This window comes from Ursus arctos, unplaced genomic scaffold (genome assembly GCF_023065955.2).
Source record: "Ursus arctos isolate Adak ecotype North America unplaced genomic scaffold, UrsArc2.0 scaffold_15, whole genome shotgun sequence".
In the NCBI taxonomy this organism is placed as follows: Eukaryota; Metazoa; Chordata; class Mammalia; order Carnivora; family Ursidae; genus Ursus; species Ursus arctos.
The window spans coordinates 13,131,263-13,154,534 of record NW_026622819.1 but is presented as its reverse complement, the minus strand read 5'-3'; the positions used below and the strand labels follow the sequence as shown (position 1 = coordinate 13,154,534).

At 45.2% G+C, this 23,272-nt stretch overlaps 1 protein-coding gene across 5 annotated transcripts in view; it reads left to right on the top strand.

Annotated features, from left to right (window-relative positions):
* Positions 1-23,272, top strand: part of RETREG1 (reticulophagy regulator 1) — a 124,709-nt gene that overhangs the window by 87,580 nt on the left and 13,857 nt on the right. The window contains exon 1 of one of the 5 annotated variants that reach the window (XM_057312167.1): positions 2,623-3,463. The exons of the other annotated variants lie outside the window; for them this stretch is intronic. Coding sequence (XP_057168150.1) covers positions 3,387-3,463 — 77 coding nt within the window. The 5' untranslated portion in view covers positions 2,623-3,386. Of the gene's footprint in view, positions 1-2,622; positions 3,464-23,272 lie in introns of those variants that run through there. 5 annotated transcript variants of the gene reach the window in all.

Genomic DNA, 23,272 nt, shown 5'->3' with positions numbered 1-23,272 from the left:
TCTTCATGTTTCTCTAGTCCCATCTTGCAATTTGGTGACCCGGATTGCTCGGTAACAGGGAACTAACTCCAAATTTGGTCTTGGACATCGGTAGAAACCAGGCGCACATGCCTGACTGCTGTATGCACCAAGGGTCCAGGGGCTCCAAGGCTCCATTTTATAGTCACCGAACGGACAACCATGAGCACAGCTGCCTGGGAAGGGAGGGGGCAGAGGAGAGACCCTCCCCCTCCTTGCCATGTACGTCATTGCCAGAAATAGACACTCTTGGTAAGAACTTCCACAGACTCCGTGCCAGTGTCAAGGTCAGGGGATGAGGGGAGAGTGTGTGAAAGATGCCATTCGGAAGCAGGGGAAGGAAGGCAGGAACCCAAGCAGGAAGCACTGGGCGCCAGAGGAGAAGGAAAACCGTGGGGCCGGTAACCAGGGAGAGAGACAGGATCAAGAAATGGGAGGAAAATTACCCACTGGCCAGAGGCCTGGCTGTACATGGGACCCTGCCCCACCTCAGTCCCCACCTCGGAGGCAACAGTATAGCCCCCAGGTGTCTTCAGAAGTGGGGAGTCGGGGAGGCCTGAGCAGCTGAGATGTTTCCTGTTCCAGCTGCCACGACTGAGCTGTGAACGTGTCCTGTCATAGGAGCACGTGCACAGGAGGGCCTTCCGTCCACACACTCCCCGGGTCACTCTGTACATGCTTATCAAGGGCTGCATCGAAGCCCTGGGCTGTGCCCCAGGTGACAGGGTGATGGGCTACACCCCTGCTTTCATAGGTCACACTGCCTGAACGGGGGAGACAGACACTTCACAAGTTAGAAAATAAGGAAAGAATTATTTTATTTTTTATTTTTAAATAATTTTTAAAGATTTTTATTAATTTATTTGATAGAGGTAGAGACAGCCAGCGAGAGAGGGAACACAGCAGGGGGAGTGGGAGAGGAAGAAGCAGGCTCATAGCGGAGGAGCCTGATGTGGGGCTCGCTCCCATAACGCCGGGATCACGCCCTGAGCCGAAGGCAGATGCTTAACGACTGAGCCACCCAGGCGCCCCTATTTTTAAATAATTTTTAAAAAATTTCTGATGTGTTCAGTGATTCATCAGTTGCATATAACACCAATGTCTTAGATGATAAGGAGTAAAGTAATGTGGTGGAATACGTGGCATGTGTGATAGGAAGGCCTCTCCGAGGAGGTGCCCTTGAGCTGAGGTTTGAAGGAGCCAGCCGCGTGGGGGTGTGGGGAGAGCACAGTCTGGGGGTGTGGGGAGAGCATGGGCGCAGACTCCGAGGGGGGGGTGCACAGTGATGCGTGCTGGACACAGAGAGGCAGGGATGGAGGGCAAGGCACAGGAGGGAGGCTAAGGCTCCCAGCGTTAGAGTCCAGGGTAGGAGGCTGGATGCTCTTCAGAGGTGAGAATCCACTAGAGGGTTTGAAACAAGGGGCTTGGGACTACAGGGCCACCTACGTTCTTCAGTGACATTATGAGGTAATACGCTTTTGTGAATTGGCCTGAGAACCTTAGGGCCATTTATAACTTCTCTTGGAGCATGGATTCTGAATTTAAAAATGCTAACTTTTGGAACATAACAAGTTCATAAGTTGGGAATCAGCTAGGTGGGTATTTCAGAAATCATTATAAATTAGACATCAAGAAAATCCAAGCAGGCAGGTGGATATGGTGGAAGTTAACGACGGCACTGTTTATGACAGACCGTCGGGTGACCGATAACTGGGTCCCCATGTGGTGCGACAGACCCGTCCCAGGTGCTTGGACTTATTGTTGGGGGGCTTACCTTCTACAGAAAGACAGCGACTTTAGACAGAGAGTCTGACCCAGTGGGATGGGCTCTGAGTGTGCGACAGGCTCCACTGTCGTTTCGTTTGGACAACTGTCTCATAAATCCCCGGTAGGGAAGGGTGATTGGTATCTTGCTAACCACGGCACAGGGAAAGGATGCTGACAGGATGCCCCCTTGGAAATTCCAGGTAACAGCTGTTTTTAGATTGTGCAGAATCCTCTGCTTATGTTTTACCCGGATCTAATACTTCACCGAGAAATGGAATATCATCAAAAGAACAATGTGCATTTTTAGCGATTAAGAAACAACACGTTGGCTGCTAATACAGGACTCTGTAAAGTGTTGTTATTTGACTTGTCATACTACACAGTTAAGGCTTACAAATTTGATTGAAGACAGCCACTGAGCCCCTAAAACTCTGAGTGTGATAGCAATTTTGCTCGCCCACAGATCATACTGCCCTGTTTTGGAGTGGCTCACACAGCCGTGCAATGAAGGAGCTGCTCTTTGAAGGCAGGCAGCGGCCAGTGTGCAGAGACACAGAGTTAGATGGTGGCCAGATGCTCGGCACGCGAGGAGGAAGGACAGAGTGGCTGGAAGTGAGTGAGAGGAGAACGGGCCTTGCTGGGAATGCTGTGCTGGTAAAGACGTAACAGCCAGCTCTCTGGGGGAGGGGAGCTCTGATTTTTAGCATTTTTCTTTTAAGATTTATTTTAGAGAGAGAGAGAAAGGGAGAGAGAGCAGGAGGGGGGAGGGGCAGAGGGAGAGGAAGAAAGAATGTTACGCAGACCCCAAGCTGAGCATGGAGCTGGACACGGGACTTGAACTCACAGACCCTGAGACCAGGACCAAGAGTCGCATGCTTAACCAAGTGCGCCACCCAGGTGTCCCTGATCTTTAGCATTCGTTGATTCCTTTTCAGGCCACCCATATGAGGTCACTGAAAGTGGAGGTGGGAAAAGATGCAGGAAACTGTTTCTGGCAAGCCGGCGGGGGTCAACGCCAGCACACAGCGGGATTGTGGTCGGATGCAAGAGATAGTGTTGAGTTCTAACACTGCTATTTCCTCTTCATTTATATTCCCCAGGGCATGCCAGGTGTTCAGTAAAGGTCTGTGGAAGGAATTAATGATTCATTTCTCTTCCACCCTCTGGCATAGTCGTGGAAAATGTCTCTCGGGCACAGAACATGTTTACCACTTTTGAAATCCTACTTTGACCCAGCTGGGCTAATATTTGAAATTGATTAAGAATTTGGAGGACAACGCAGTCTGTCCTTGTTGCAAGCCAGTTGGTTTTGTGTGAGCTCTCTTAATCACCGGTTAACCAGTAGCACGCGTCTCCAAACCTCGCAGGCCCCCCAAAGCTTCCGCTAGTCGAGCTCCTGGTAAAGCTGATTGCTTTTTTTTACCAAGATTGACAGTTCTTTGCCATCCCTAAAATGTGATAAAGGTCTCTTGGGTTTCAAATGCCGGAGCAGGGCTGCAGTTGCTGCGTGGTGGGCCACCAAGAGGTCTGTCCGAGGGCTGGCCTGACAGAGGAAGAGCCCACTGTGTCAGCTTTCCTTACTCCTAGCCTTTTGTCCCCTCATGAGCGAGTCTGTGCCAAGGGCCATTCGGTTGTCTTGCTGGCTCTCTTCACTGTGCAAATCTGGGTCCCGTGGAAGGTATGTTGTATGCAAAGGGCTTGCTGAGGGGAAATCTCATATGCAATGTTGTTTCCCATGAAATGTTATAACTTTTCATTTGGGGAAATGAAAATAGTATGGGGGAAAAAGGAATATAAAAAAGAAAGGATCATCTGTAGTCTTATGACCCTAAAAAACAAATCCTGTTATGTTTTATCTTCTAGTACTTTGGACAGATTTTCTTGGCATAATTGCAGGGACTGTATATGATACATACAATTTTGTATACTGTTTTTTTTTTTTATGAGCATTTTCCCAGTGGCATATAAACACTTTGGAAGCATTTTTTAATGCCTTCAAAATAGTCTCCTCTTTGGATTTTCCCACATCTATTATTACTGTATTATTTAACATTGTTTTGTCATGTAAATGCGAGTGAGCTGTACCACTTTAATTTTTCTTATTAGGGAATGATTGATCAAAGGGTGTGAAATCTGAGCTGCTGGGTTTCCTGAGGACTCAGCCCAGAATTATTTTCTCCATGTCCTGTTGGTCGAGCAACCAAGAAATCTAGATTTCAAGAGAGAGGAAAATGGACCTCACTTTTTCTTAGGAAGAATGCCAAAGAATTTGGGGACTTTATTTTAAAACTTTTAAAAAGAGAAAAAACATGTTTACTTAATCTATGCTTTTATTACATGTTTATCATTTATCATTTGAGAAGATCTCTATGGTGAAACTTTGATCTGGCCCCTATTCCTGCCCTTAACAGAATCACAGACCAATGGCATCTCTTCCTAACAGAGGAATACTCCAGGGGTCTAGTTTCTTGATGAATATACTTACTTGTTAAGAATAACTTTCCAGTCAATCGAAGCTCCTGTCTTTAGGCATAAGCACTTTAACTGTTTTAACCATTCTGTAGAGTGACTAGGTATTCCAAGACCATAAGACTATGGTCTTGGAACTATGCAAAACTTTTTTCAGTCCTGGCTGTAGATGCCAGCCTCGCCATTTATTAGCTCAGTGACCTTGGGTAAGTTTCTTAACCTCTCACTTTATCAGTAAAATGGAGATGACAATGCTTACTTTATAGGTTTGTTTTATAGATCAAATATGGTAATCCACACTAAATATTTAGTTTAGTGAATCGCTCCTGGTAAGTCTTCAGAAAGGAGTTAGTAACAATAGTACTTACATAAGTTAAACGTTGCCTGGAGCAGTACAAAACTTTCGCTTTTGAGGGGAAACAGCTCAACCATGTGTGGTCTGATCCTTGTGAATATCCTGATTCCCAGTCATGACCTATACGAAGGATAGGCAACAGGCCCTCCACTCCGTCCAGGTGGTGGCCCCGGCTAGGGAGGGTGTAGAATTGCCCACTGCCTTCCTCGCTGGTGGGGTCTAGGTGTTTTGTGTGTTCTTTCTCTTTGGAATAGGGCCATGGGGATTGTGTGTTTGATTCACAGCGTTCTGACCCTTCCTGGGACTGCTTTAGCCCGAGTGAACATGGCTATTACTCTGCAGACATGTGTTGAGGGAAAGTATTCACCTCTTTTGGGGAAGCGAGGATGCCTGCCCAACCCTTCTGTCAGTGAGCAGAGTATCCACAAGAGGAAGTTCAGGTTCAAGAAATGCACGTGTCTCTTGTCTAAGTGGTTTATTTTAATCTTATGAACATGGTGAGTCTTGTAAACGATCATATTTCCATCTCTGATTTAGCCAATTGGAGGTAAAATGTTGGCTCATCTCTGACAAGTATCTGGGGCCCCCTGGAACGCATTTCCATATGTTCTTCTGTCCCTGGGTCTTTTAGCCCCATTCCCTTGGAGGGCCACCCCCACCCCCACGGCTGCGTAGGCTGGGTACTAAGGCATCCAGCTGAGAGAGCCTGTGGGGAGCTGGAGTCCATCCCTGGCTTGGACCCTGTGTGCCCTGGGGTGGGGCTGCATCTCCTGGAGGAACTGCACCGTTTTGTTCAAATGCATCTCTTATTTCTCTATGTACTTTTTTTTTTTAAGATTTTTGAAATTTATTTATTTATTTAGAGAGAGAGAGAGAGAGAGAGAGACCATGAGTGGGGGGAGGGGCAGAGAGGGAGAGAGAATCCCAAGCAGACTCTGCACTGAGCGCGGAGCCCGACGTGGGGCTCAATCTCACAACCCTGAGATCAGGACCTGAGCCGAAATCAAGCATCAGATGCTCAGCCGACTGAGCCACCCAGGCGCCCCTCCTGTGTACTTCTATAAATGACCTCGAGGCCTTTGTGGACTAGCGTGTGGTATGGCAGTTACCAAGAGAGTCCCATCTGCCACACGCCAACTCCATATATACACATACATGAAGCAACAGAAAATGAAGAGTTCCATCCACCTCATTTTTTAGCTTGGACTAGGAGACAAAAGGCTATTCATTTCTAGAGGAGGCTAGTTGAGGGATGGGCACAGGGTGAAGGAAACACAATGCCTCAGTTTTGTGTTCGAGAAAATAGGGCACCAGCTGGCAGGGCTTAAAGAAAGGTTGCTTTGAAAATCAGTGATTTTCTTCGGCAGACTTCTCTTTCAACTAAAATTCAGGGATTTCAGTTTGTTTCTGGGGCCGGTTGGCCACTTGGCAGCCCAGTAAGAATGTGTAACAGGAACGAGCCTAAATTCAGAGGAGAGACCTCCAGGCAGACGTGAGTTAAAGCTGTGTTTCCTTTTTTCCAGCTGTTCTTGTGAAACCACCGGTAAGCTCCGAAAGGGAAAATAAAAATGACCTCTTGGAGGCGGGGGTGGGGGGGTTGGGAGGGGGGTATGTCGGCTTCAGGCTCTTTGCCAGAGTCGTAGCACTTCATTCAGTGTCTTCCGTGAATGAGAGGAAATCGGGCACGACAGTTCTACCCCTGATCTGCCTTTCCCTGAGTGTTTGCTCCTTCTCTCTCCTCCACCCGCCCTTGAATCCCTGTGCTCCCCGTGGACCTTCACACGGTAAGCGGCCTGCTGTCTCTCTGAGTCCCTGGACGTAGCAACACATGGCAATCCATCCAGGTCACAAAGTGTTCTGGTGCCGAAGTTGGGAAACAGTGGGGCAGAGGGTGTCCCAGATGTCCCTGGAAGAAAGCACAAGTTAGGGGGCGGTCAGGAGGACAGGTGTGTGGCCGTCCCTCACATGGGCGAGCTAATCCCCTCATGAAGGAGACAGATGGAGTGACAGTCTTGGAAGGAGGCTCTTAGGAGCCTTCCAAGCCAGGCCAAACTCTCTTCCCTCCTTCAGCCTCATTCTTGCGAGGTGGGCCTGCCCTGGGCGTGATTATCACCCACGGGGTAAATGCCACCAAGTGCTGTGAAGGGTGTTGCTCTGTGGCTGTTAGCAGTCTTTGGGGAGGAATTGCCAGACTGTGAATCCTTTGCCTTGGAAGGGGGGTGTGGGGGCTGCTGTTGTAAGTGCCTGATGTGGGAAGAGGTTAGGGAAAGACTCGAACCCCCAAAAGTCCCTTCTCCCTGGTAACTGATTTAGGAAGGGTTGCTGTGTCTTGGGGCTGGAGGCTGGTGCTGCAGAGGGGGGCCCCTGCCCACACTGGTGGTGCCCAAGGAGTGTCACGCAGTAATTACCAGTGTGCTGTGGCCTCCTTGCTCGTCAACAGAGCAGGCAGCTGTGCACAGACACTGCTCTGTGATGCAGGAAGTGACAGCTCATGGTGGTATTTTAGTTGGACTGTAGGTGAATGCTTTTTTTTTTTCTGAAAAGAAAACAAACTCATTTATCAGTGGAACATCTTCAAATTATGCCTGTAAAAATTATATCTACAGGGCACCTGGGTGGCTCAGTCAGTGAAGCGTCTGCCTTCGGCTCAAGTCATGATCCTGGGGTCCTGGGATTGCGCCCTGAGTCGGGCTCCCTGCTCAGCGGGGAGTCTGCTTCTCCCTCTCCTTCTGCCCCTTCCCCCACTTGTGTGCGCTCTCTCTCTCTCTCACTCTCTCTCTCAAATCTTTAAAAAATTATACCTATAAACTCCATTTTTAGATAAGGTGAGGGGATTGCAAATCAGTTTATATTTTTTGGACATTCCTAGTGTCTGCTTCTTAGAGCATATATATTCCTGTGTGCAGACATCACAGATTATGTGGCATATGTATGTCTAAACGTGGCTCCCTCTTTCTAAAAAGTTAACAGAATGTTTCCAGAGTAGCTTGTAGCCTAAGTGGCAGATAACTTTCCTTCCAAAGTAATTAAACTGAACATGAATTGTAAATAGTCCTAGTTTTCCCCATTCTGAGATATTTTGAAAACTTCCCTTGAGAAGCATATTTGTTTGTGCTAAGGAAGACTTTGAGATGTAGATTTCGTTATAAAAGGAACACACACGTAGATAAACTATAAACCTAGGATGAGTTGGCTTGCTTGCTGAAACAAGAAGAGATTTGCTTACTAAAGTAAGACACAACAAACATTGGCACCGACAAGAAGAGAAGGGACTGATAATTCCATTTTGGGCACAGCAGAGGGAAAAATGCACCGCTGTTGTGTTCCATGAGGCTAGTGTTGAGAGTTTGATGGCAAATGGCTTTATTCTGTCATGCCAGCTCCTATAAACTAGAAATGGTGCCTGGAGCCCTGATAAGGGTTGTGAGTCCTTGTCAAGAATGTTGTGGAAAGAGTGTTATGACACGTGCTCAGGGAGGGCAGAGCCGTTGTGTGAGTGAAGCGCAGGGCATCAGGGCAAGGATAGGAGTAGGAGTGCAGCAATAATCTTTATTAATTTAGATAAACTCGGAAAGACTCGAAAAGCTTTCAAGGCCATTGACGGCACCTTGACTTTTTCCTTTCTGTTGGTTACCGGTGTTCTAACTCCTGAGACCTTAGCAGCTTTACCCAGGAAAAATCTGAGGGTGAGATGCCTCGTGGCTAAAACCTGGATAAATTTCTAGAGCAAGGTCTATATTGAGATCAGAAGGAAACCTTTCTCACTGTAATACTTTCAGTCAAATCCAGCATATATAACAGCTTCACCAGTAATATGATAAGAAATTGTGTGCTTAGATTTCATGTATTATTAGCAGTAGGGCTCTCTTTCATCTAACCACTGTCCAGTGGGCTGGAGCCAGCAAGACCTGGATTTTGATCCTGGTGCTGCCAGCTCTTGGCTGTGTCGGCTTTCAGATCTGGAAAATGGGGGCATTGTACCCACCTTAGCAGATGGAAGTGAGGATTAGACATAATATAATAAAACTCCTAAAGCAGTTCCTAGCATTCAGGGCATGCGCGATATACTGGGGGAGGTGTTCGTAGAGCGGTTCTTTGAGTCGTGCCCACTTAGCTGGCTGGGTTCATCAGCGGCTCCCATCACTGCCGTGTAGCCACATGGCTCAGGCCTGTGATGCCTAGAGCCCAGCAGACTAGCGCAGCTCAGAGGCCACATCCACTGTGCGGCCTGTTTTTGTAGGTCAAATGTTTATCAGAGCATAGCCATGCACTTTCATTTGCATATTGTTTTTGGCTGTGCCCTCGCTGCAGTGACTGAGTTGCTATCTGGCCCTTTCCAGAAAATGTCTCCTCTGGTCTGTATCTGCTTCCACCATTTGGGTTGTGTTTCTACCAAGTCAGCGTGTTTATTCTCCAGTCTCTTAATGCGCATTGTGGTTGCTACGGTAATTGCATCATTTTAATGATAAATCATATAAATGGATGAAATAAGAGATCAAAGGGATATCAATGGATGAGATTCTGCTGGTTGTTCCCAAATACTCAGTTTCCCTTCCTCTGGTGACAGCGTCCCAAGTTTCAGCTGGACGATGACCGCCAGTCATTGAATTACATTTCCTAGGCTCTCTTGCAGCTTTGCATGGCCCTGGAGGTCTGTTCCAGCCAGCAGAAGGGTGGATGGAAGCTTCGCATGCCTCTCGTAGGCGTGACCATTGGAAAGGAGTGCTCTCTGCTTCCCTCTCCCCTTCTTGCTGGCTACCACGTGGATGGCCACAGGGATGGCAGTGACTGTCTTGGACATGCAGTGAAGTGTGATGTGGAGAGTATCTGAGCGAAAAGATACAAAGAGCTTAGGTCTTCTACATTACAGAGATCCTGTGTCAGCGCTGGGCCACTACGCTTTGCTGTCCGTGAGGGAGAAATCAAACTGCTCTTCTTGGGGCACCTGAGTGGCTCAGTCCTTAAGTGTCCGCCTTCAGCTCAGGGAGTGATCCCGGTGTTATGGGTTCGAGCCCCACATCAGGCTCCTCCGCTGGGAGCCTGCTTCTTCCTCTCCTACTCCCCCTGCTTGTGTTCCCTCTCTCTCTGGCTGTCTCTCTCTGTCAAATAAATAAATAAATAAAACCGTAAAAAAAAAAAAAAAGAAACTACTCTTCTTTAAGCCACTGTCACTTTGACATTTGGTATAACCGTTGAATTTAAATCCTGAAACAGCTGTTTCCTGTTAACCTTGAAAACTAAGTTGAATGCGTTGGAGAGAGGAAGGGAAGTTGCTAATACTGCTTAAAAGAAAAAGTGGACAAACAGCTTAAAATTAGGTTGGTGAGCGATGAGCGTAAAAATTTAGAACGATCCTTTATGTGAGTTGTTTGATTTGTCATTAAATTCTCCCTCTTTAAATAAATGAAACTAGAAGTCATGGCTAATTCACAGGGGTGTGTTTTATGCAAGAACACCAGTCTTTGTTCCAAGCTGGAAGTCACTTGGCAATTTTATAACTCCCCCGGCACATGTAGGTAAGCTCATATTTACTGGATTGAGCAGAATGCCCCAAGGGTGTCCCCAGCCAGCATTCAGGTTACACCCTGAGTCCAAGAATATTCATACCAACTTCTCGTTAACATGGTTTGGAATTAATAGATAATCTGTACCATCCTAGGGAAGGGGAGGAAGATGTTATCTAATCCTGAAAAAGCACCTTAACAGTGACCACTGTTATTGCAATAAATAAGGATGGGATGTGATAGCCCTTTTACCCCATGATGCAAATCGGAGAAAGGAAGATTTAAGCACTCCCAGGTAATTAGACCCTGATGTTTACAGCACCCACTGATTTGGGGAAATAATGCCTCTACATCCTACCCCCACCTCTGGGATCTCCAGCAACACGTTTCCAGGGAAATCATAGGTTCCTGCTTGGACCAAATGCAGAATTTCTAGTTGTGTGTTTTACTGAGTCTACAAAAGCGAATGAAGGCTGGGGCGTGTCAGCCACGGTCAGATCCAGCTGACAGAGCCGGCAGGACGGAGGCTGGCGGGGCATCTGAGCGCCCGGAAATCAGCGGTCCCTTGTAAAGGAAGGACAAGATTCCTTGCGTGGCTTTCAGTTTCTCCATGGCAAGACCATAAGCATTTCACATACCCTCCCCACCTCAGACATGGAAGTAGACTGGGCCTTTCTCGGCTGATTAGGAGCCCTGTTTGCTGGGAAGGCCTTCTGGCCTGAGATCTAGCACTCTGACTTGAGTACAGGACGTGTCCCTGATAGCCACTGTCTGTCAAAGATTCTCTTTCCCATCGATATCACCAGGGGTGTTGTAAGGGATAGTGCCAGCTTTAAAGAGCCCTCTCTCAAGGTAATACAAATTTCTAGGCACGATCTTGATGTGAGAAAGTAAATGTTGTTCGTTTAATAGCAGTAGAGGACTTATTCAGAGTTTCTGTGAAGTCAGCTTTGCACATAAACACGGGCATGGACAGACCCCTTCCAGAGTTTGAAATCCTCGAGCAGAAGGTGTTGCTTCCCCCATCCAGCAGTCTTCCACTTCGTGTCCATGGGCGCTCTGATTTCCTGAGGTATTCCAAAGCTGGGCATGATCCCAAAAGGGACCCCAAGAAACCCGAGCTCCTTCTGTGAAGGAGTCAGACGTCCGAGGAGCCTCCCCGGGACCTCTGCGATCGCTGTGCCACTGGTCTGCGTGTTGTTATAACCCCTCCATCCTTTAGCCATAATTTGTTAAAAGGATGTTAATTTCATTTGCTCTTGTGATTCTGAAGAGTTGATTCCTAACAGAATTCACAGAGTCGATTCATTCCTGGCCTTGCTGGCGGTATATTCAAAGCGAACTTAATTTTTACGTGAACTGAATCATATACTTAGCATCTGAGGTGTCTGCTGGCTGTGCTGTGTAGGCGGGTCACCCAGACCATGTTGGACCTGGATAGTTTTGTTAAAGATGACATAGATTCAAAAGTACAAGGCCTTTTTTGTGTATAACATGAGAAATAATAGCATATATCTTTCTTTAAAAAGTTTTTATAGAAGCCAACATTTTGATGAGCCATTTTTCCATTTCTTTTTTTTTTTTTTAAGATTTTATTTATTTATTTGACAGAGAGAGACAGCCAGTGAGAGAGAGAACACAAGCAGGGGGAGTGGGAGAGGAAGAAGCAGGCTCCTAGCGGAGGAGCCTGATGTGGGGCTCGATCCCAGAGCACTGGGATCACGCCCTGAGCCGAAGGCAGATGCTTAACGACTGCACCACCCAGGCGCCCCCATTTTTCCATTTCTTGAAAATGCATTCAAAGGCATTCCATTCATTGAAAATGGTAACACAAGCTAGAAAATAAAGATAAGAAATGTGCATGATAGATTTAGTTCTGATGAAAATATAGGAAGCATAGAATATCTTTCAAGGAAATGATTAAACGATATATCTATGTCTGTGTTTGTTTAAAATAGTCTTTGTGTCGCTCATATTAACAGGTGATTTTCTTTGGCCATCTGGCTCCATTGGTTCCATTTTGGCTGTAGCCAGTTCCCTGAGGACTCATTACCTTTATGGCTCTCACCTAAGATTATGAGCTCCCAAGTAGGTCAGGATGAAGTGTTTAGCACCACTTAATTGATCTACTTAGCTGGGTGGAGACAGCCCTTGAAATGCCCAGGCCCAGTTACATGCAATTTCCCAGTAGTTCTATCCTTGTGGTTCTGGATAGTTCTCCGGTAGGAACAGCACATGACTGAGCTTGACCGAAGAGCTATTCATCTTGCTAAAGGATCTTATCAAGTCTGCTTCCCAAACCGAAATTATAAAGTACAAGCAGAAAATGGAAAAACACTAAAAAAGAACATGGAATCATAATAAACTCTGAAACACAGTTTGCTGACTAGCAAATCCAGTAAACAAGGACCTGGAGTGAGACAAGTCAGGGGCATGGATAGAACCTCGCGCCAGAAGGATGCGTGTTAGGTGTGAACACCCGCGTCACTTTGCTGTGACATCTGCTGGAGTGAAGATGACGTCCTAGAAATGGTGAGAATATTGGGCAAGCAGCTGATCTCCCCCATGCCGGCCTGGCCGCTAGCCCACACGTGAAGCACACGTGGCAGCCATCAGGTTCTCCCGCACACGACTGACAGAAACTTGAACTACAGAAGCAGAGATGAACATCTGCGACAGGTGAAAATGAAGGAGGACAGGGTAGGCGGGTGGGCGTCTCACCGGCATAATAAGGCTCAGCCCAGATCATTCATGTCTCGTTTTTTTGCACCGAATGACACTTCATGGGAGAACGCTAATTTTTGAAAATAAGGTTTCCTGAGGAAATTAATAACATGAATGAAAACGAAGTATTGGAGGAATTCTTTAAATCTTTCTACGTGAAGTGCACGAAGACTATTATCTAATGACTGTTCATTAGAACTACATCACAGGGTGCCTCCTTTCAACTTGGTATTTGCCAAATTCCGGCTGCTATTACGTGCAGATGGAGAAGTGGGGGGAAATGCTTTCCTGTGGAAACTCTCTCTTAAATCAGACAGGTTGGATTAGTTCATTTTTATAATTTTGTTTTCCTGGAGAACCTGTCAGTAGGAGAAATAACTTCTTTGGCTTTTGTCCTCACTCCATACCTTCAGCCACTGCACACCCTCCCGAGGCAAAGACACGTGCGGGGTAACCCATTTCAGGTGCCATATCCACGTCTATCTTCTCTCTCACACGTCCCTTTGCCTCGCAGATATGCTTTCCAGATCCCACAGCACGTCAGGAAGGTAACCTCCACCATCCTCTTTCTTTTCTTCTTTTGAAGATTTATTTATTTTAGAGAGAGCACAAGTAGGGAGGAGGGGCAGGGGGAGAGAGAGAGAAGCAGACTCCCCACTGAGCACAGAGCCCATGAGGGGCTCAATCTCATGACCTTGAGATCATGACCTGAGCTGACATCAAGTCGGATGCTTAACTGAGCCCCCCGGGCGCCCCCATCCTCCTCGTTCGTGCCCTCCACACCCCCAGGTACGTGCCCATCTCCCTTGCGTGCTGCCGTTAAGGACTGTGTCATACTAATTTACTGGGAATGCGTGCGGCAGTCATTCAAAGGCTTCTTCTCAAAATCTGCTTATGAGGGAAGCTGACGGCAAGTTTAGCGAGCATTAAGACATCATAATGAGATTCTTATATTTTCTATGACTGAGAAGAACGATCCCCTTGATAAGGGTGTGTTCCTTTAAAAGCCACTTATGTCATTCAGTGGCCAGCTTATATAGGAGCGGGAGAGATGTATTCTTTAAAAGGACTGATGGGGATTTCGATGTGGCCTATAATTTAACAGTCCAGCACCTTGAATGACTATCTCAGTGACAGTCACTCCAGATTTGCACTCCAAGGTATGCCCTTTATCACAACAAATTCTCCAAGCAAAATTAATTTTAATTGGCCTTCATAATAAGAGCACTTGGGAGGAACTTGATCATTCAGTCTGTCTGGCTTGTTTCTATGTAATCAGGCCCATGGCAATGGGTATGGTCTCCAGAAAACAAAATTAGGAACTGTGTTGTTAATGACAGTGTTTGCACTGTGAGAAACACATTCTTTAGTACCATCACAGAAATTTCGGTTTCCTATAACTAGGCCAAAGGTGAAAGAAACAGGGAAAGACATTTACTCTTGATTCCAAGTACAGTGAATTCTGGATTGTACTTCATTGGAAATTGTGAGTCCCGAGTAGAATTAAAGAAAGGCTTATATCTGAATTAGCAAACTTGCCTCTCGGTCACAATTTCTGTTTCCCTTGAGGAATGTTTCTTGACTCTCAGGTATTATCCGTCCTTTAGGGATAAAATAGAAACCTTTTCTTCCCTCAAGGATCATGATTGAAGCGAATGTTGGCATTCACAAAGAAAGGGTGTTTAATCTCCTGCCTGTCTCAAGTAGGTGCTTGTTCCGAGCTGGTAATGGAATTTAAATTGTTCGTTCCCCGGGCTGCTGAAAGTCTGCTTGTTGAAAAGTTAACGAAATTGAAAACGCTGAAAAATAACGTCTAACTGGCATGTGTTCGTGAAAATCAGAATAACGCAAGAAGTTGCGTGATGGTGGTTGAGTGCCAGCCTTCCAGACTGTCTCGATGGGTTGGACACAGAGACGGTCTCCGCCCCTGGGGAAGAGAGAGCACTTAGATTGAGCTGGAAGGGGAAAGGAGCCATTTCACAAAGTAACTGATATCCGATTCCTCTGAAACTTGGTATAAAAAGAGAGCCCCAAATAGAACACCAAGTTGCCCCGAGGAAGGCGAGGCTCAGCTTCTCAGGCCAGAAGGATCTGGAACTCGGGTGGCGCCTCCTGGTCCCTGGCCTTGGGAGGACTTGCCCACGTGGCTAATGGGTCTGAGAAAGTGAAGGTTTCAAGTTGAGTGCTGTGTAATTTCTTAATCTCGTGTTTGCTTATTTAATCCTCCAGTTGACACATCTTATTTGCTTTGTCATGGTTCTAATTCTGTGAGTGTTTGTGCAGAGAAATAGATCTCTGTTTTTATTTTGTTTCTCTGCCTACACACACTCACGCACACACGCGTGCACGCGGAGGAACGTATTGTGTAGCCACAGGATTAGGAAAAATTCTAACACGTTGCGCTAAGACATGTTAAAATCTGTAACTGGATATTGACTGACCTTTCTAAGAAAAATTCGACAGGAATTAACATCAACAGATGTTCTCTCCCAGCAGAGAGCATGAGACCGTTAGTCACTAGCTGAGAATGAGAAGCTGCATAGGGCTCCAAGCCAAGGTGTATTTATAGGTGCGATGGTTGAAGCAGCTGTATGTCACCGTTGCTGGGGGACAACTTAGGTTACAACTGATCCCTTTTTTCAAAGTTTGTCGGTATAAGATGTTGACATAGTTAACTTTCTGAAAACTATTGTTCAGTTTCTATTTCCAGCTCCTATAAATAAAAATAAAAACAAATAGTGTGACATAAGGTATATTTTCTGGGGTAGGGGTCGTATGACAGATTCCCGAACATCTTTGGAAATGAGTATTGTAATATGAGTTCCTGGAGATAGGGAAAATCTAAAAAGTGATTAGAAGTGTGCATGTGTTTGTGTGTGTGTGTGTGTGTGTGAGAGAGAGAGAGAGAGAGAGAGAGAGAGAGAGAGGAAACAATATCTGAAAATGTTTTCCAGTGAATTGAGGTTGCCTGACACAAACAAAAAAGGGACTCCTTTTTCTCTATCCCATGTGAAGGTGGGATATTCGCTGATCTTTGCATTCTAGCCCACTCAACTTGATGGGGCCCCAGTCCTGTTCTCCGTGGGTGTCACAAATGCTCTCGCGTCCTGTGAGGGTCATGTCTGCAGAAGGTGCTCGTGGATTCAGGGATCCCCGTGGAGAAGCCAAACATTAGGACCCACGTTTTGCCAGAAGGAATCCCACACAAAATACTGATTTCCAGTTCAGAATGCTTCTTGGAATAAATGAGACATAGTTACCCTAATTGCCTAATTTTGAAGGCAGTTTAACTCTCCATTTGCAAGAAAAAAATTTTCCATATAAATGAAAGTGGGTCTCCAAATTTTCAGGGCTTTTTGTCTGTTATTTTGTATATGTTTATTCGTCCAAAGGAATACATGCTAATTGCTGATCTGTGATGTACAGGAACATTCTGATGAGTCAACAAAAATCATGCATGGTCCCTAACTGACCACTGCTAACTCCTTCAATATTTTCTTCCTTTCATATTCTTTGTTGCTTGCACTTATTCAATATTTTATTGCCTCGTAGATGTCAAGCTCTGCTGAAGACAGAGCCGTGCCCATGAATTCCTTTATGGAATTTAAAGTCTAATGGGGAAGTGTCAACAGAACAGACATAAATTAACGATAACGGCTACAAAAGAGAAGGAGGAGATGCCACGGGCTGTCGGCAACAGCTCCTTCTCACCCTGCTCTCTCTTGGGTAAACTGGAGGTACTCCAGTCCCGGCCTTGCAGTGGTGCTGATGGGGGGCAGGGTGGGGCTCCGGTGGCAAGGACTCGGTGAGAAAGTGCACAGAGTGCTTCACACTGAGTGTCGGGCGCAGGAATGGCTCAGCCAGCAGGAGCTACGGTCGTGGTGATCACGGCCACACGCTTAGAAACAGCTGAGGTCGTGGAGACGGAAGACAGGCTTCTGAACTCCTTGGTCCTCCGTTTCACCTGGGGACAGAGCTGCTTTTTAGAATTGTTATTTGTGTAGCTTGGCGTGTAGGGATTCCATAACCTTCCCTTGCTACCACCCCACTGTGCTTTCCTGCTCGTCTCTGAAACGATCCCTGGGTTCCAATCCCGAGTCTTCTTCCTGTCTCTCACCGCACATTATGAACATTCTCAGTCCCATTGGGAGAGCCCCTTTCCACCGTGGATTAGTTCTGTGATCTTGAGCGAGGTAGTTTATGTGTCCGGGCCTCGATTTCCTCTTCTGTAAGGCAGGAATGATAAATAGCACCTCACACACAGGGGGACCGGAAGGACTGAATAGGATCGTAAGTTTACAACACATGGAACAGCACCTCGCCCCTGCTAAGTGTTAGCGATGACTCTTAATTCATGTTCCCTGTTACCCCCTTGACTTGACTTATTAATCAACTGCCTTGATGGGAATTATTCACTCTGTTTGCATCTCTCCATTTTACTGAACACTGTCACCTGAATAAACTATGTCACACTTGGGCGCCTGGGTGGCCCAGTCGGGGGGGGGTGTCTGCTTTCAGCTTGGGTAGGTGATCCCAGGGTTCTGGGATCGAGTCCTGCATCAGGCTCCCTGCTCAGCGGGGACTCTGCATCTCCCTCTGCCCCTCCCCCTGCTTGTGCTCACTCTCTCTCTGACAAAAATAAATAAGTAATCTTCAAAAAACGATGTCATACTGAACTCTGTAATCTTATTCCATAACTCTTTTTAAATAGTTGTTTCTGCCTCATAATTTAAAATATACTTCTCCACTGCCCCTGCTGAAAAAGACAGCACTTTCTGTTGTGTCAAAAATTCCAGAAGCCAAACTGAAGCCAGCTTAAGCAAAAGGGATTTGGCTTCCCCAAAGGGATGTCCATGGATGGCATCTAAAGCTCCAGAAAGATACGAAAGGATTTGAGTTTGGATATATTATTTAAAAAAATCTTTTTTCTTGGTTTAGAAAAATAACTTTCAGTTATAAGAAATACTTTTTGACTCAAGTTCCCCGATATATGCTAAAAACATCCATTGTCCTGCAAAGCGTACAATAATGTAAAGGCGGTCTCCACTTCTCCTTGCACATCCAATCCCCAACTTAAGTTCTGTTTTTTCCCCAATAGCCCTGGATACAAGCACATGTCATTTTATGAAGGTGAGTTTCACGTATCACGAGTGTGTGTGTGTATGTGATTATTTTGGGGTCATGTGGAAGCCTTCACGTACTGGTGAGAAGTCGCTAAGAGCCCCAGAGCCAGGAACGGGGCCCGACGGCAGGTTCACAGGACACGGCGCGGGTTTACTGAAACGAACGGGAGGGAAATGGTACAGAGAGAGGTTATTTGTGCCCTGCCAAGATCCGATTGTCCAGCCTGGAATTTTCTAGCGCTCAAAGACTCTTCGGGCGAAAGAGATGAAGCAGGCTGCCAGCACACGCTCTTACTGAATTACAGTCTATTTTTAAAGAGCACGGGAGTGTCCCCATTTCTCAGTCTTAGAGAACCCCCTCACGGAGGAGAGTGTGTCTGCATTCTGAAACTCAGGTGCCTTCAGATTTCATCTCTGTGGCCACTACACTGCACAGACACAAATTTGACTTTTAACATAAAATTTAGATGTTATTATGTTTTTTAAAGGAAAAAGGTACACAATAATTTAAAAAGCAGGTGCGAAAGTAACATAAAATCATTCGGACCCCAGCTTGAACATGGGAGTTACTTGGTTCTTAACAAAACCCCCCACTCTGTATCTTCCTACAAATGACACAGTGAGATTGCTTTAAATCCCTGTGGTCCTTTTAGAGTTTGCTTTAAGACTTTTACAATCAGAGCAGCATTTAGTCAAGGATTAATTATTCTGCTAGTGAGGCAAGACGCTTCTGAGAATTCTATTCAATATCTGTGAATTCTGAGGTTTTCCAGTCTGGCCGGTGAGACCAGGACTCTGCTCCCCGTCGTTCCTTCTGCTGGCTTGTTCCTGGTCCCCAGGTTCCTCACGCACCTTTACCGTGGTCCTCGGCTGAAGACCCGGATCCCAGTACATGGCCAGTGGTCTCTCTGCAGGCCTGATAGCTCCACACTCTGTCCTGCCGTCTCCAGCCTCTTTGGTCTTCAGTTTGGACCCTGAGTTCTGTCTCCTCAGCTCAGGCAGTCCCTGGGATGCACCAGGTTGCCCTTCCCTACTCTGTGGCCTGGAAACTCAAGGCCATTGGACGATCACAGCATTCACCATCTTGCAGAAATCAACATCCTTCCTTCGAGCCCAGGATCTTGAAAATTGTTGTTTCATTTATTTTGTCTCTTTTCCTTCCTTCCTTCCTTCCTTCCTTCCTTCCTTCCTTCCTTCCTTCCTTCCTCTCGTTGTTGTTTCAGATGGGAGGGTTGATTAGATCCCCATATATCATCTTGCCTAAAGCCAATTCTCCTCTTGTCTCTATTTTGAACCAAGAAGTCTATGTAACTTTCTCATGGGGGTATTTCTTGCAGTGACTCTTTGGGGAAGAAATATGTGCCTCAGAATCACTTGGGACAGTCATTAAAAATGCGGGTTTAAAATACACACACACACACACACACACACACACATAAATTGATCATGTAAAAAAATAAGTAAATAAAATGTGAATAACAAAACAAAACAAAAAAAGCAGATTTCTGAGCTTTACCCCAGGCCTGCTTCATCTGAACCCCTGGGGTGAGGTCCAGAAGGCTGCTGTTTGAACAGTGCCCTGGCGGTTTCACTTCACACACACTCAATTTGGAAACTGCCTAAAGGGATTAATTTGGCCAAATCGCCTACTGTGTGTACTTAATTGTATTCTAATAGGGATATGGAGGCAGAAAGAAGGGAAAGCCTCAGCTCCCTTCGGTGATGAAGGGAGGCTGCTTGTCTGAGGAGCCATCGCCCTCATTTGTATTCCCCGTGGACTGTCACAGGCAGGTAAAACCACAAATTCCTCAGCTGCCAAGAAAGCGCTTCTCCTGGCTCGGGGTTCTTTGGTAAATAATGGCTTACCTCGACCGTGCAGAATGTCCTTTGCTAAAAATCCATCCCTTCGTTTTTGTTGAGAAGAAGATGGCAACAAAATGGAGTCTGCCAAGGCCTTAGTTTTGGAAAGCACTGCGTCTGCACATCCTTGGGCAAAGCTCATTTGAAAGCCACGAGGGGACAGGCTGTTGTGAACTTGAACTGGAGCTGAAGCGTGTGGGAAGTTGGGGATAAGGGTCATGAGGGAGGGACCCTTAACGGGTCCTTATCTGTGGCTGGAGCGTGCAGCGGGTTAATTCCTTAATGAGGGCACGAGTGACAGAGAAAGCTGGAAGAAAACCGGGGAGGGGCGCAGAAGGGGGTGAAGGACCAAAGACCCTTACAAGAAAATGCGTGTTCTCTCTGAACTTAAAGAGGAAAGAGATAAACCCAGGAATACTATACTGAAGCCATTGGTAATTTTCTCCCTCGGATAAGCTTCAATCATAGGAGACTTAGACTCTTCGGTTAAGAGCTAGGTGAAGCTTCAGACTGTTTTTAAGCCTCCTTTTATGGTAGTTGGGCCTTACCTTCATGCTGATCAGCGCCAAGGATGGTGGGAAGACAGCCACACACTGTGTAAAAGATCTGTTTCCCCAGCATCATCCAGTATTCACAGGAGATCCCTTCTCTGCGTATGTGTTCTCCAGATGAGGGAGGCTCTCCAGGAAAACCTAGAGTTTCACCATGGGGCAACTCAGTGTGTGTATGTGTACGTCACGTGTATTAAAACGTCAACCAAGCCACCAAGCGTGAATCTTTGTTTCCGCTGAGTATTTAGATTCTGCACACCAAGCGCTCTTTTTTCCTGGAAAGGGTGGGTCCTAACTGATGCCATGTTGGTCTTGGTCAGTCACACCTCATTCCTCCTGACTCTGGAAAGGAGTGAGAAGGAACATGGAATGTTCTTCCTTGTCCTAAATTATAGGTAGTCTCTTCAAAGGAGGCCATTGAATTTATCTACTCTTTGAGGAGGGGCACATGTTTTAAACAAAAGAGAACAACTGGAAACGAGGAGTCTTGGCCTCAGGTCTTGGCTCTGGCCTGAACTAGCTCGGAAAACTTGGGTTTTCACTTTCCTCGTCTACACAATAAGACTGAAAAGTTGACATCAAATGTCCTATTTCATCCTGAATTATACAACTGCATTAGATATTATTCAATTATATGTTATGTACCCTGTTACCTGAGTTGAAATGTGATGACATGATATACATTAATGGTAGACTGTATACAATGGAAGACTCTGGAAATGTATGTTCCAGTGGGACTCAGACTTACTTGCTGGACAGTTTAAAACTATTATGAAACTCCCAGAGTGTGACTCTTCTGGATCCATGTTTCATGTATTTTTTTAAGATGTATTTATTTATTTGAGAGAGAGCGCGAGCATGTGTGCACACACGTGTGAGAGCATGGGGGTGTGCAGAGAGAAAGGGAGAGAGTCTCAAGCAGACTCATGTTGAGCGCAGGGTTTGTCGTGGGGCTTGAACTTATGACCCTGAGATCAAGACCTGAGCTAAAACCAAGAGTCCGATGCTTAACCCAGGTCACCACCCAGGTGCCCCAGATCCATGTTTCATTTGAAGTGCAGAGAGGGATCTCTGCTTTGCTTTTGATTTGAATTTTTTTTTTAGCTGTACATATTTCCTTTAAATTTTATTTGGCACAAACTATACATTTTTTTCCTCAAACATTTACGATGTTTTGAAACATTTACTATTCTTTCCAAAACCCATCTGGTTAGATGATATTTTCATGTTTTACACAATGGAGTCCTCATTTCTGTTTGTGATTGTACATAATTCAAATATCAATTAGACTTACTTAAGGTGTTAATATAAGTAACCATGGAATGTATCGTCCTAAGATACTGTCACATAAGGGCCTTTTCCAAAGGGGAGGAATTTAATATAAATAAGAGTGACCTTGTATGGCTATGGAAAATATTCGCCAGTTGAATATTCTGTCGTTTCTTCTTCCCACCAAGCGGTGGTGTCTGTAGACACAGAGAGGAACAGTGCTACAGGTGTTCGGTTTGTGCTGGTCGGAAATAACAATAGGAAACACACTGAGTATAATGTGAGACACAAAAGGGGAACTGGATCACTTTTTATTGAATAAATGAATAAGGATGGATGGATAGTGAGGTTTCTTCAACCATGAAAATAGGTAAGATCCTTAAATGTGAAACAAAAATTTTAGTTAATTCATTGTAATATGTATTAAGCACTTTATATTGTATGAAGACTTCACCATGACATCTCTATAGAGATAACTTAGATAATTTTAGATAATTTAGTATTAGACTGGGCTCCTTTATGATTTTAGGGTATTTACTTACTAGAATAGTAAATATATATACAAATGTTGTGTCACTTCTGAGATAAAAATCCTAAAGGTAGTATTAGAACAAGTTTTCAGCATCTATAAAGTACAACTTACTCAAAAACTATGTTTCATGGCTTTAGCTAGCAGAAATATTGTTTGCTTCACAAATAAACGGAGGCAAAAACTTAAGTAACATTTGTATATAGAATGTGAAGTGAGATATACTTCTCACTTAAGACTGTTAAATAAATAAATGAAATAAGCATGATTAAACATTTATCAAGAAATTTTTGTTATTTATTTTTTTGAAGATTTTATCTATTTGAGAGAGAGCAAGAGAAAGAGAGCATGAGCAGAGGGAGAGGGAGAAGCAGGACTCTATCCCAGGACCCTGGGATCATGACCTGAGCCGAAGGCAGATGCTTAACTGACTGCTACCCAGGTGCCCCTCAGCCAATTTTTAAACAAAGGCCGTGTGTGTGTGTGTGTGTGTGTGTGTGTGTGTGTGTGTGGCTTAAAGAACAGTAATAAGTCAATTTGCATGTATCCATCATCTAAATTAAGAAATAGAACATGACCAATACTCCAGAAGCTCCCACATGCCTCGCTGGTCACATTCCCTACATACCCCCACACCATCCCTGCCTTAGGTAACCCCTTTCCTGAATCTTGGGGTGTTTTTTTTTCTTTATCATTTCCTTGCTTAAATAATCTGTTGGCTTAGCATGACTTTGAACTTTATATAAATGAAATCATAGTATATGTATTCTGTGATTTTTTTCTCTCAATATTACGATTCTGAGATTCACTTACAAACATGGAGTTCATTCATTTCCATTGCTATTTCATCTTTCATGGCCTGAAAACAACTCACTTTATCTCTTCATTATCCTGATGAAAATATTCTTAATTTTTTTCAAAATATGAAATGTTCATTCATTCCATTTGAATCATTACAAGAACGATAAACCGTTCCATAGTAAGTTTTTCACTGATTTTTGCTAGAATTGTATTTGCCAGACAGTTCTACCGAATCCTTAAATACACTCAATATACATAGAGAACAGAAATTAAAATCTTTATTGCTGTCAACTGTATGGTCC